The sequence below is a fragment of the Varroa destructor genome, unplaced genomic scaffold (assembly GCF_002443255.2).
Source record: "Varroa destructor unplaced genomic scaffold, Vdes_3.0 BEIS01000004.1, whole genome shotgun sequence".
NCBI classification, from domain to species: Eukaryota; Metazoa; Arthropoda; class Arachnida; order Mesostigmata; family Varroidae; genus Varroa; species Varroa destructor.
In genome coordinates this window covers 23,443,541-23,458,177 of record NW_019211457.1, presented here as the reverse complement: position 1 = coordinate 23,458,177, position 14,637 = coordinate 23,443,541, and the positions used below count along the sequence as shown (strand labels likewise).

General features: G+C 40.6%; 1 protein-coding gene across 1 annotated transcript in view; it reads left to right on the top strand.

Moving 5' to 3' along the window:
* Fife (regulating synaptic membrane exocytosis protein fife) overlaps window positions 1-14,637 on the top strand; it is a 108,554-nt gene that overhangs the window by 73,149 nt on the left and 20,768 nt on the right. Inside the window, exon 9 of the mRNA XM_086987601.1 lies at window positions 6,492-6,560. Coding sequence (XP_086843727.1) covers window positions 6,492-6,560 — 69 coding nt within the window. The remainder of the gene's footprint in view (window positions 1-6,491; window positions 6,561-14,637) is intronic.

The following is a 14,637-nucleotide window of genomic DNA, read 5'->3' as shown; positions in this document are numbered from 1 at the left end:
CAAAAGCAATCCACAATAACTTATAGTAAGTTCAGCCCGGATGCGCTATTATTTTTTAAAAAGATCACATAAGCTAAATTTATCAATATTGTTGATGAATTTGGCTTGCGATAGCTCGAGCGAGTGGATCCATAACATGTTCTCTTCCAAAATTTCTTCTGCGATATGCGAAGATAGATAACTGAGAAAATTATACGCTATTCAGAATGCAACACGTACAGTCTTCTGCACAATTCTTCTCACGCATTGTAAATAAACGTGATGTCGAATCAAATTCAACTTATTGAATACAAATCCTATTACATTTATAGTGAAGGTGAGTTATTAACTATTTACGTTAGCAAACGGCAATTGTCAGGTAAAAAAGTAGATACGATCTGAATCTCTGATCTTAATTAAAAGATAATTTTATAGATTAAAGCATTATTAAACATATGCTACCGTATTTCAAGCTATTATCATCAACTGTTAAATATCTTATTGAGAGGACGTTATAAGGTTGTTGACTTGAACCTTTTAAGTAAGCCTATTGTGAGGCTAAACAAGGCACAAGGCTCTCACTATTCACAGATATGCTCGAAGGTTCCTTTAACGAAATTAAGTCTCTGCGCTGCACACGCCCTCTTAGATCTACTAAACGTTTTATGCGATATCAATACAATATTGCACGGTATTAGTTTTGGAAGAATTTCTTATTCGACCCTTGACGATTCTGCATATTCATTCATGAACTGATCGAGTTTCTTCATGATGCGTACACATGAAGGTTCCCGAATACCTCAATGAAGCGTTAGTCGTAGTCGATGGTAACATCGAAAGTATCGCTATTAAATACTAAGCAGCACTACACACCCATATAATAAGTGTACTTAAACAGCAAGGAAGCTGCGTCAAGGGTCACCGTGTGCTGTTGTTTAGTTGCAACTGATGACCAATAATGGCCTGAATTATACACAGCGGCCTGTTCAGGTGCGACATAACTCTTCATAATTCAGAACACGCTGAGGATACTTCTGAGACCAGCTCTGGTACAGTATATATATATATATATATATATATATATATATATATATATATATATATATATACTGTGCAGACAAAAGGACAAGCACTCACCACTTATAGACCTGCCGAAATATTACGACTATAGCTCTCCTGCAGATCGCTTATTCGTGAATAAAAGTTACCAGAAACAAAATCTTTATTTAAAAACCAGTCTCATATACTGGAAATTCACTAGAGTGCCCATAATTCCTTCTGCCGGAAGCTGTCTTCTGCTATGCAATCCAGTGCCGTAGCCAACGGAAGGTTTAGCTTCATTCTCATGGGTAAAAACTCATAAACGTCTTGATACACAGTAACGTTTCTCGTAGTCCGAAGCCGATTTCCTCAAATTTTTATGAAGAAAAATTTCTTATGTATTATAATAATAATTATTATTTTATTCTTATATTTAGTATTATAATTATTATAGTGGTAAAAAAAAATGATCTAATTATTCATTGGGGCATTAGACGGTGGTGTTATGTTCCGGTAATTTTTTGTGTGGCTGCTATATCGAGCGTCGTGACGCTATTAAAGGTAACGGTCGCAGAGGGTAAAAAAGATACTTCCCATGGAAAGGTTCCCACCAACAAAAATTCAACGGGCAATAAAAAATACCTCAGTCGGTCTCTGAGTTATGCTTTCCTTCCCTGTTTTCTTTGCCCCTTTGCTTTAAAACGTAATAATAAAAATGTAATGTGAAAAAAAAGCTGAATTAAATTTCGGTTCATCTCCTATAGGCTTTGCATAACTTTCTAAATGTCCTGTGTATAGCAAATGAACATGGCGTACATGTTTATCCTTCTCATAAGGTAAAAATCGAATAAATTCCTATAGAAATAAATGGGATTTTTAAAAATCATTTTGACCACCGAGTCTATTTAGTTATTACGAAGGTTCTGTGGGTCTCTCTCTATCACTTATCTATATGCAATTTCACAATTACGCCTATGAAATACGGATGTTTTAAAATTGTTATGGTAGTTGGCATGTCACCGCCATCCTTCCAACACAAGCCTAGTCGACAGGGGTAAACAGGTTGTCTGTTACCTAACAGTTATATATTTAGTAATAGTTTTTGTAGTTAAAGCTGCCCTCTCCCCCCCCCCCCGCGCTCTCCTCTCGCGTTTTCACCGTTTACAAATATCACCGAACAACGTATCAGTTTTGGAGCTCAACGGCGCCCTATGGAACCAAATGTAATTCACGGGCACGTGATATTGTGTTTCCAAACGCGCATATATCTGAACCTTAAGTCTTTAGGCTTTGCAAATGAGTGAAAAATGACTCATGAAGTTGACATAAGAGTGCGTAACAATATTGACCACTAGAATACCATATTTTAATCTATATATTTTCCGCGAGAAACAAAATAGGGAAAGATCGACCATCGTCACGACTTAAACCTACTGGTTCCTAAATATTCGTAATTTAAACTTACTTTAGTGCATGATAAAACCAGTAATTCGCAAAGACTTTTCGATATCCGACAACTTCCGTTCCGAAAAAGCATACTTTTATTACTGTGCAGAGAGTATTTTTACCAAAAAAAAAAAAAAAAAAAAAGCTTTTTCATTTATTCTAGTAATTTATTTGCTGATGTTCAAACGCTATACATCGCTGTTATACATCAGAGTTAAAAGTTCAAGTGATGAGCACGTGTTGAGTGTGACAAAACAGCCTTTTCCACACCTCTTGCCAACAGCTGCGGCGGCGGCGACGACGACAATTCGGGATACGTGAACAAATCTTTATAGTTTAGTTACAGATATCTTAAAAATGACTTACCGTATTCAACCCTTCGCTCCACTTCGGTAGCTTTGAAGGAACGCAATTACACGATAAGCTTATACGTACGCTTCGAATGCTCACCGTATGCGAAGAAACTACCATCGGTTGCTTCCTTAGCTCTTCCACGTGAGAGAACGGTCGATATTACACCTGATTAATGCATCTTAAAAATTCAAAATCAGGTTAAACCTTTGTGATACAATGAGCCAGCGAAGAGATCTGCACACACGTTTGATCGTCAGCAGATGCATAATTAGAAAAGGAAAATAGCAAACAGAAATCGACAGGACTAACGTAATAGTTACATTTAAACCCATACTCTCACTCCTATACTACGCATTTTATTTGTTTCCTCGAACACGAATTTATCATGTTCTGATAAAAAATGAATCAACAAGCCATAAAAACACCTCCATGGATGATAACAAGTAAGAGTCAGATTATTAAAGTCCTCATTTAAATATTGATGCATGTATGCACGGACGAAGAGTTAGTTTTTGGATGTGTCAGTCTTCAGTAAATAACGACAATCTAAAACGTTTTTGCGTATTAGTGCCAGTTGAGCCGGCAGGCCACCTGCGTTATATTGTCTACATGTTTTTAGTACGATGCGGCTTAACGCCGAACGGCGTTCAGGCAAACTTTCCAGTTATTAGATAATAAAGGCGATTCTGCAATGAAGTGTTGATGTTATCTCTCACTAGAAATCGTTGCGATATAATTGCGTTTACTGCCGTGGTACAGAATACTAGGACTTTCCTCATTTATTTAGCGGCAATTAAGACGAACTCACAACTAACGTTCTAACTGAACAAATCACGCGCCATTTCGACATCCGCGAATGGGCATTGTGTACTCGCTGAAGGGCATGAATCGTGATTTTCATTTGATGAAAACGTGCGAGTTTCCTTCGTCTTTGTACGTCAAATGTAGAAGTTCTAGTTAAACAAATTTGTCTTAAAAAATCATCATAAGTAAATTTGCTAACGACAATTGATGGGAGCTAGTACGCATGCAAATACGGTAAACTCCTATTAGATTTTTTTCTCTGCGTCAATAATTGTGATCAACTCAGGGGTAAAATCGAGCAAATGTCAGTTCAAAGGGAAACTCTTAGAAAGGCCAATGGTTAAAACAACCAAAATGATCTAACGAAAAGTAAATCCTAACAGATTCCACGGAATCCAACAAAGCGGATCCCACGAACAAGGAAGTATCCAGAAAAACCTAATCGTCTTTAAAATACACATCAGCGTCTGTCACAATGTCGATGCCAATTAGTCCTTTATTTTTACCATCTCTTTGTCGGGTTCCTAGACATCCTGCCATACAACTCGCCTGCAGCGCCAAGTTCTGGGGCTTATTTTGCAAGTTACCGACATCAAGCTCTCGCAAACTGCCCCGTTTCTATCTGTGTTTCTGACAGAGACAGCCGCTTTCGAAACTTCCCTCGTTTTGCTCATTTCTCTCACCCTTCAATCGTTGGGGAGTACATAAAACTTCCTTTCGCTGGCCCCAAAGCCTGGGGGTTTTTTCCTATTTCCTCCTCACTCTCCGTCTTGCTATTTCTATTTATCCGTGTTTCTGGCTTTGAGAACGATCTAGCATCGGCGGTTGTGGCTAGTTCATTTTTTACGCATGCACGTGCGCTCAAAGTTCAGAACACTGAGATGATGGTTGTGGGCCAGAAATAATAACAATCAGTGGCTGCAGCAGTTACGTCTAATAGATATAAGGCGTAAATGTATGTACATGAAAAAGAAACCTGAACAAACCGGGAGAAAGGGAGAGTTGGAGAGGACGTCGCAGCGGCTCTTTTGAGCTAAGATCCGGAGAACGAAATGGCTAGAGTATTCTTTCTAATGATGCATTGCCTCGACGACTTAGTAACAGCCCAGTAAATGAACTAATGGCAGTATATGTAGCAGAAGTATCAAAGTGCAAACATGATAAATAGAACGTCGAAAGAAAGAGAAAGTGGACTGGTCGAGTCAGCAAAGATCGATAGCACAGTTTGGTGAATTGAGGTTTAGTAGAGAGTCTGGTTGTTTGACAATGGATTTCCGGGGCTGGGGGCGTATACAGTCCGTAAGGTTGGCCTCCCTTCGTTTCTTTCCTTCACTACCCCTCAATTTAGGTTTACGCTCTTAAATAGAGTTCTCCTTGCTATCTGCACTTCCTTTATTTGTCGCTTTTTTTTTTCTCTCTGGTCCTTATCTGCTTTCCCAGTTTTGTGTACGAAAAAACGCGAAAAAAATCATTTTTCCGTTATCAGCATTGAGTCGTGACCGATTTTTCTCCGTCTTTTATTTCTCAGGGGTTCTTTAAGGAATGACATGTGCCTACCAGCTTACGTACTGCCGTAACCGGTTAGTGCGTACCCCCCGGTGATCCATGTGTGAGCCTGTATCTGCGTGAGAATGACAGACTTAAACCTTTTTACCTCAGACTTCACGCATCCAGTTGAGTGGGCCGCCAACCTTAGCGGTCGTATGGTCGTTTCGTCGACATAGACTATGCGAGTTTGGGAGGTGTATCGAGGCTGACATCTATTTGGCAACCGAATAGCGCTAGCGGGCACTCAGCGAAGAGGTTGAGGATAAGTGTACGCCGGAATGCAGCAGCGAAGCTATTTTGATCTCGACGCATTGTAAACAGAGACGGTGATGGTGAGGATGGATGCGTGACAAAACGGCAATACCGTCCTGAAAAAGGCACTCGTCATCTGAAGGTTTTTGAACGATTCATTAAAAGAGGCAGCTTAGCCAGATTGGCTTCTCAGAATAGAAAGAATATGAAGGGTAAGACAGGAGTATGAATATAGGAATATGCGCAAGGGAAGCTGCAGTGAAAAAGAGTAGCAACATGCAATCGAGTTGAGGATTAGCGTCTCGACCCAATTTTACATTCAGTTTCTCTCAGTACCGTTCGTTCGAGCTCTCGTTCCACGACACATTGAACCTGGCTTTAGGTTGAGTTCAAGGTTGAAATTCAAGTCGACTTTCCCTTTTTTCAAAGTGATTTAGGTGCTAATCAAACATAGCATCTGACTCAAGTAATTAACAATCATTAAAGAGTCAAGGATAATATATTAAAAGGTCAGGCCGTAGTAGATATCAGTAGTGAATGGAATTGGCAGCGGTCGATAGTAAGTCCAAAGCAGCTCATGCATTGTTGGACCGAGGGAGGTTGTTATGATACTTTACGGCGTTCAGCTTCCGTTACGTAGCTATTGGGTAACAGGCTGAATAGCGAGTTATGATGGCCAGACTTATCAAATGCATCGCGCTACTGCACGAGCGAGAGTCGAGATGACTTGCATGAAATGCGCTTAAAGGCAAGCTTGTGAACTCAGTATCAGTTCTGTGGATAAGGAGCGGCACCGTAATGGAGCCACGTACTCTTGATAAACAACACTAGATATGAGACTTGCAACCATAGGCGTTGATCCACCGTTACAGTGTGTGGTTTACGGAAAACGGCAAATCGGTGCAGACGGTTGTATTCCGATAAGGTCGCTGTTGGCCGCGTAAACCCGTCGGCTGGAAAGCGTTGATGTGGTACGTTTTCTCGGGTGTGTTAGAAGTCTAGGATTAACATGTGATACAACATTGAGTACGGCTTTTTTCTCTTCTATGATCTTTTCTCGTCTATAGGATGAGGAAGGTAACAGCGATCCTGAATGGCAGGGACGTCCTGACGACTACAACCAACGATACGATCAGGTCAGTATCTAACGACACAATATAAATAACTACAATAGCGCAGCTTTCTTTCGCCAGCTAATCTAGCGTAAAACAGTCCGTAAAAAAACGTTATTTTATGTCCATACACATTAAGCTAAACACAAGTAGAATCATCACAGGGACAGATTAATCAGTCAATGTGTTCTTCGCCAATTGAATTATTAAGAACAAATTGGCCATTGTGTTCGGTGATCAGCCGACCGCATTCAGTCTGAATCGATCCCGAATAAGCGAGCTTATGCTTTTTATACGCTGTACCTCTCAGCATATTCTCGAATATCTGATCTTTCTATTCTAAACAAACCATAAGCAATGGCAATCACTTTAGTATTTATTAATGATAATTAGCTAAATTTGTTGACAATTGGTCATTTTAAGATGCAATAAAATGTGGGCGGTTAGTATTGACATTATTGATAAGTAAAAAAAAAAGAAATATTAGATTTCCGACAAAAGGCTGGCTACAACTGGAAGCTTCTTATGTAAAAAATACCTGTTCTCTAATCGGAAGCTTTCAGTTATACATTGATAGCTTGGGTGGCATTTTCCCAATGACTTTAACTAAATATGATTTCTATATACACTTTGGGTGGAGCTACAATAATTTGACAGTACTAATTTGAGGATTGCCTATGCGCGCATATGTGCTATATTCAGTATAGCTACCTTTATTTATCTACGTAGCACTGAAACTCGGTGTGTGTTTTGACAATGTGACTCACTGTGAAGCGGTTTGTTACATAAGGAAAAGGTGTGACGAGATATGCCTGTTATGGAAACATGAGCATGGCGGGAAGGCCAAGCCTCTCAGAGACCGTTGTGGACTGGCTAGGGACGCAGACAACAACATCCGACACCAGGCACTCGTTTTTCAAAAAAGAACGGCAAAACAGAAAGTGAAGCCCGTTCGTCAGGTTTACTAGAAGTTAGAGCCCAGACACATATCTACAGACATTTGACAAATATAGGTCTTTAGTAAATGGATTTTCCATTGTGAATGGTAACCTGTATTTGATAAATAACGATTCGATGACGGTTGGATCCCATCCAGAATATACTTCAATTGCAGATCTAATGATGAAAATGTTAAAAATCAAACCCACTAGCGAGAGTATTTCTAGGAAAATCCCCACAGGCTATAAGATCGTCATTGTGTTATGTTTTGAAGTCTTACAAGGTTAGAACGATATATTTGGATATGTTTTATTCTGGGCAGACCGAACAAGCAGTTTTGAACGACAGTAAAATAGCTTCATACGTTTATCGTTCTTTTCGATTTCGATATTTTAACAAACGTCGTAACTCGATGGCCTAATGAAATCTTATGTAATTCCTTCTTGACGAAGCCAGAAAAACTTCATTGCAAACCTGTTCTCACTATTAAACGCTCAAAGAACATAGCCTTCACCTTGTTAACGGCCTAGCAAATCATGGTCCTACTAACTATTTACTTATAAACTATTTTTAAGAAAACGTCTTCTAAATAATTACTTATTTACGAACCCATTGAGACAACACATTGCTAATTATTCGCATATATTGAAACGGCGTCTCATCAACGGCGAAATATCCCCAGTCATTTATGGTCTCACACTAAATATTACGATTGACCCATTTGGGACATTCAGCTGCGGGCCTCATGACCATTTTTGTGTATCCACAAATATCTCACGGAGATTTACGTACAGTAGACACTTGCAGAGCTTGAAATTTTACTATCGACACGTGAATGTAAATGTATCAAATGCCGTTAAAACAGTTTTAACGATAGTCATCAAAAGTAAGTAGGTGATCGGTTATTAGTATCGCGTCAAAGTTAAAAGATCGCACTCGAGAGTGCCATAGGCAGGAAATGCCAGTTACGGGTAGTGGAATTGTATACTGCAGAACGAACCATGTGTTTGAGGTCGAGCATGCAACAAACAAAGAGGTCGGTCCTTAATTCTAGAACTTCATAAGATAGTAACGAACGCCATTTTAGGCCAACTTGGCCATGATTTCAGCATTGAAGACGTGACCAATATTTAGAGTAAACAAGTTCGACGAATAGTAGATCTCAAAATGTCCACAAATAATTCTCGCAATACGACGAATACGCACGGCAAACTATCTAGACGCAATAACAGACGTAACAGTAACGAAGGCTGAGTATAGAGCATACCTCATAGCGTCAGATTATCAAGGGCAGCTTATTCTAGACAATAGCGGCTATCTCTTGTCAATGCTGAACTGATGCTAAAACATTCACTGGATTAAAGAACAAGTGACGTATTTTCTGCTCGTTGAACTGATAAAGCTATCGACTCACAGGGTGTTCAACTTGATTGCTTCTTGCTAGGAAGTTAAGTTAGCCTAACTTTTACCTTATCCATTTTGCTTCGATCCGTGTTGTACTATCGTTTCAAAACACCCTTCATCTGTTTGGTACTGCGAAATACTGTGCGGCAAATTGAAATGTTTACCATTGAGCCTTCTCTTCGTACAAGGAGAATCGTAGCAGATAGGGGCGTTTTTGACCAAATAGGATGGGAGGGCATCCTTCCATTACTTTTGTGCTTAATGAATTAATGCAAAGCCGTGCGCTACGGAGGGAGGATCCCAGCTGCTACAATGGATAGACATACTAGTTATTATTCATTACGCCCACCACGCAACTTCAGCAATTCAGTGCAAAAGTGCGCCGACTTCATTTGTATTCCTATCTCCTCCGTCTGCCAGACGTAAAAACGTTGCTTCGAATGGCCAATTAGCAATGAAAACCATTTGATACGTTCCCTACGTATCTTCTTTATAGTGGCGCTTGGGAATCGCGTTAGCAGTGGTCGTAAAAGGGAACGGCTGCCAAAAGCGGCCCAGGAATTATGCCCTAAACAGATCTGATTATAAATTCGAAAATTGTGTAGCTTAGAAATGAGAAATTTTTGAAACTTACTAAATTTTCCAAGTGAAAAATGAAATTCTAGCATACGAAACTGCATAAATATTGACGCTCGTCTTTAACTGAACATTTAAAATTACTAGATTAGTTGTCATAGCGGTGGCGTATCTTGAGCGATTAGGGGATTTTCGCCCACATGTTTCTTGTCTCAAGATCGTCTTTGTCACTCGTATATGTATTATTTAGTATCTACTTACACGTTATGTTGAATACAGAAAACTAAATATGTTAAATATATATTGAAAGACTGAAGGAGTGAATCAATTAAAAACATATTTCTATTTTCCTAGATCTTTCCCGCAGAAACATTTAAGACACCCTGTTTCCATCTAATTTATGCAAGTACTATACACAGCGAACAAAATGTGCATATAATGGAGTGCGGAAATATGTCCTGATACAAACTAGCAATACCGTTGTTTTTCAGTTACGGGGCAGGTTTTCCCTATCTCTAGTAATCGTTTAGAAACTAAATGAAGCTCAATCTTTATTACAGTTTCAACAAAGAAAGAATCAGAACGAGAAATGCCTTCACGAAGAACAAAGACGATTTATCTAATACTTAGAAATCCACGCAGGTTTTATGGTTAAAAACAACGAAGATTTTTTGTTTACTGAAAAGAAATTTTCCCCAATATACCTGCTGAAGCAAACAAGGCCAGATCAAATAAATTTACTCAACGTCTCTTTATTATAGTTCGAAGTCAAATTGCCGCCTCGGGCAAGTAGGTTCGTCACTGTCGTACTATTATTGCGATCGTGCATGCGTTTAATAAAGAGCGCAAACTACTATAATTAGCCGATAAAATAACTTCGTAACTATGATACCGTTCCAGCTATACGTGTTGCGCTTGCTGCTTAGAAATACGTGTACATAACGTATAGCCACCCATATTTCCTCACACGTTCTGCCCAAAGCCATGTGTTGATTTTGGATATACAGTTGGCTACCGTAAGTGACCTTGAGTGTTTTCTAGCGTCTGTGAGACTTGCCTGGCCTGAGCGATGTTTTCTACCACACGCGGACCGGACATGATGACATTTACCGTCATCTATGGGCGACATCGGACGTTTATATGTTAGTCGAATTAAACAATGAACACCGTGTTCTCAGGCCAGTTCGTGTCTGCATCGAAAAAATATGATCGATACTATAGAGAGTAATATTAAAGGAGCTCTATTGCATAGTATTTGGCTAACAAAAAAACGAAAATCAAGTATTTAGGGAAACATCTTTCTTATAACATAAATTTTTTCTTATGTTCTCTTATAAAAGTTCCCTTATAACAAAAATAAACATTGAAGTTGACATTAGAGTGTGCGCATTACGTTCAGGAAACTTAAAATTATTAGTAACTTTCTTTAGCAATAGTTATAATGTGCAGCATAGTTACGCACAACGTTACGTAACGTAACGTACTTTAATAGCGGACTAGCGCTGGATAGGCACCCAGTCGAAATATTGTGCATTCCCATTAGCGTAAGTTATGTCCTACTAGACAATACACATTAGTATCTCTCTTATTGTAAAAATGCCAGTACATTTTAAATTACGACGCTGCGTTTAGAATGCAGCCCATGTAAGGGGCCGGGCCATCATCTACTGAACATTTTTTATATCGAAATATTTAACTAATACAACTTTTCTCGTTTCGTCTAAGTCGTAACTACATAGGACTGTTGAATTAAATTGCCATATATAAGGACTCAAATATGTCTAGAGCCACCACCAAGACTTAAAAACTCTGGCTGGTTAGCTGGTATGTTTTGACTTTTCCACCTAACATTGCAAGATCTGGGTAGTTTCATGAAGTGCTCAACTTGATTATTCTGCTATGTCTAGCTGCAAGAATGAAGCTCCTGTACCTCTAAATAGACACGTTGGGTTCAACTGTGCAGGTTGTACACCGCACGTCGTACAGCAGGGTTCAAGCCGAGTGTTCCAGCTAAGCAACGTTTAGCTTACTTGATTTTTTACACACTTTCATTAACCTGTTTCGCATGAGATTTTTAGACGCAGTCTCGAAATGAGTCGCTATGGGATTTCGCCGTCATTTCGCTACGCCATCATGAATGCTTACTTAAACTAAATGCGGCCAACAAGATCATCTGGAAATAGTTGCTATGCTATTTTCGCTAACCAAAAGGAACCTGTAGATCACGAGGGGGCAAATGACTACACGTAGGTCATTCTATCCCAAGTGATTATAGAGGTGTCTCCCAATGGTGCAGATCGAGCTGTCATTGGCCCTGCAGGACTACTCAAGCATCGCCACTTTCGTGCCGCTTCCTTCCATTTACTATCCTTTGCCACATCGGCCCAGCTTGCGCTGTATTCGGAATGCTCAAGTTGAGATTTTAACACCGCCAATCGTTAGGGAATAGAAGCTGAGCTAGCGCACCTCTGTGCAGACACGAATAAAGACAGAGTAAGAGAGGCAATGGAATTGCCAGTTACCCAAAGGTGCGTGGAAGGCAGGAGAAGTACAGGACTGTTAATCCCAAAACGCATTACGCTTTTTCTTGCTTTCCATCATCAGTAAGGCTTGTGCTTTACACTCGGTCTATGCGGCTTCTTTAAGGCGACTTTTCGACCGTCAACGTTGTCAGCTTGACCTTCTGCTGCTTCAAGTCAGGAGACGGCTTTTACTTGTTTCTCTTTAGAGTTAAGGGGTTATTCGGCTTTTTGTTACGTCTTGCTTCGCCCTTTTCTCATAGGTGCGTACGTCCTCTTTCGTTTCTCTTCATATCTATTCCAGCGACTCTCTTTTGTACTTCCTACCTTGGCCGATTACAGCCTTTCTCGGTTGCTAGCTGACCCCGTTCGCGTGACCGATTTGATTAAGACAGACTGGCGTATTCAAAAATCGCCGCAAACGGACAGATTTCATCCGTAGCTAGCGGCAATGTCAGTTGCGATATCTTTTTTAAACAAATCGTTTCGAGCTTTGTGGAATTCGAACTGGAACATTCGTAGTTCGAGTAAATAAATTCTTTATTAGTAGGATAATACCTACGTAGCAAGGAAAGGTCCGCCATAGTCCCATATGGACGAAGTCTACAATCCTCTAGGGATACCCATAGAAAATACGTATGAAATACAACCAATATGGATATATCAAAGCTAATGCCTCGAAGAAAACCGCATCGATTTTTGACAGTCGGAAAACTTGGACTATTGTACGAGCAATAATATGGAACGGATAAGCTAAATAGGGATCAATTATATCGCACGGAATAGCACAGATTAGTTTCAGATTAGGTAATAGAAGGGTTGCATGAAGAGGAGATGAGACGGGAAAAAAGCCTGAAGTGATGTTTTAAGCAAGTGTTCAGCAGATGTTAGGTCTGGCCGGAGGTTGAAAAGGTCGAGGACGCATGTGAAAATAACGACTAGGGATATCTTGTATGAGGGTTGGCGGTTTCCGCATCGCCGATGTAAAGCACCGCTGTTAAAATCAAGGAAGAGGTCGATGTTCTCTGTAGAAGCTATGAGATAAACAACACTGTAAGTTCGCGCTATCGTAGTAGAAAAGTGTAATCGGCAAGCGTGTGAGAAGCGTGGTACATATTGTATGGCCAGGGGCACTGTGTGACGCTTGAGGCCAAGGAGATTTCGCACGACGGCAGTGAATCTGGTTGTCAGGAAACGAAAAGTAAATTCATAACGAGAAGACGTTTCAGGACTGGAGAGGGCGGGCAGTTTGTGGGCAGCGGTTATAAAAATAGTAACCCTTAACACCCTGGCTTAGGGTCATCCTGAATAGGATGCGCCAGATGAACGAGTCGTCAGCCGATGGTCCGCATGTTGTATTTTTTAGCAGATGGGGCCCGTTAGAGCATTGTAGATTGTATGATCTCCGGTGACGACCTAGTGTTGAACCAAGTCGGTAAACGAATAATAAGACGCGTGGTATACGTAGGCCAGGCTAACTAAGAAAAGGTGGGTACCGGGAGGGGGTCGCCGTAGGGAAAAAAGGTTATCAACGTGCTAGCTAGTTGCATTATACAGCTCTGTAAGTGCGGTCGCCAGTTTGCCTTTGCGATCGATTATCAGTTAAATCGAACTGTGTTTAGAAGAGAAAACGCATTTTTGGAAATGGGTAGTGAGCTGGAATACAGCAGATAAAAGAGAAGATAGAATAGGTTTCGTTTTCGATTGGGCGGTGAGAAAACAGTGTCACCAGGGGCTCTGGTAAGAAGGACAGCGCATCACGAGAACAACCAACTGACTGGCAATAGGAATGGCAATTGTTGCGAGTATCTGTGAGTGGAACACGAGCGTATCTATATAAGAAGTGAGTAATTTACTTGTAGAATGTAGGTCAGTGTATCGTTTGAGGCAAATATGCGTTGTTCTATCAGTGTTACGACGTACACTTGAAACGGCAAGCCGAGTAAGTAGCGGCTCTGGCTAAAACGTATTCTAGGCCTGGCTGGAATGGCAGACAACCTCAATGAGTGAATATTTTTTTGTGTGGCAAGATCGCATGCTGGAAGAAGGGAAGTCAATAATGAAACGAATGCGCAGGATGAGAACGTACTCGTGGGTCTACAATTCGATGGGTGCTTGGATGTAAACACTACGTGAAAGCATATTTTCCACAATGATTAGACTACCAGTGACGCAGTTGAGATTCTGAAGCTTCTTGCGCTAGATTAATATCGTGGCCAGCTGAACAGACCATTCAGATTTTCAGCGTAAATTAGTGCAAAGGCACGCCGTCACAATTAAGCAAATAGAAACCAGTGGTAGAACTATACTAGTAGATAACGTTGAGGGGACAACCCATGTTTGTGTGCGTAGTCGGGGGATTGGAGGACCTTGTGCGACAGTCTCATGGGTAAGGCCAAAACTTCTCCATTTAGACGGCAGTCAGTTGTTGAGAGTCGTTCCGTGCCCAAAATCGTATGTCGGACTTTTCAAGCTCGCGGGCTGAGACTGGTAATGCTGTGGATACAACAGCGACATCCGTAAGGGGACAGACCGCGCGTACGCCGCCTATGTCAAACAGTCACTTTTTGGAAGCAGGCGAAGCTTCGTCCGTACAATGTTGCGGGAATAAGTTTTCCGGCATCCTCTGGTCGATGTGGGAGAACTGACTACCAGGATCACAG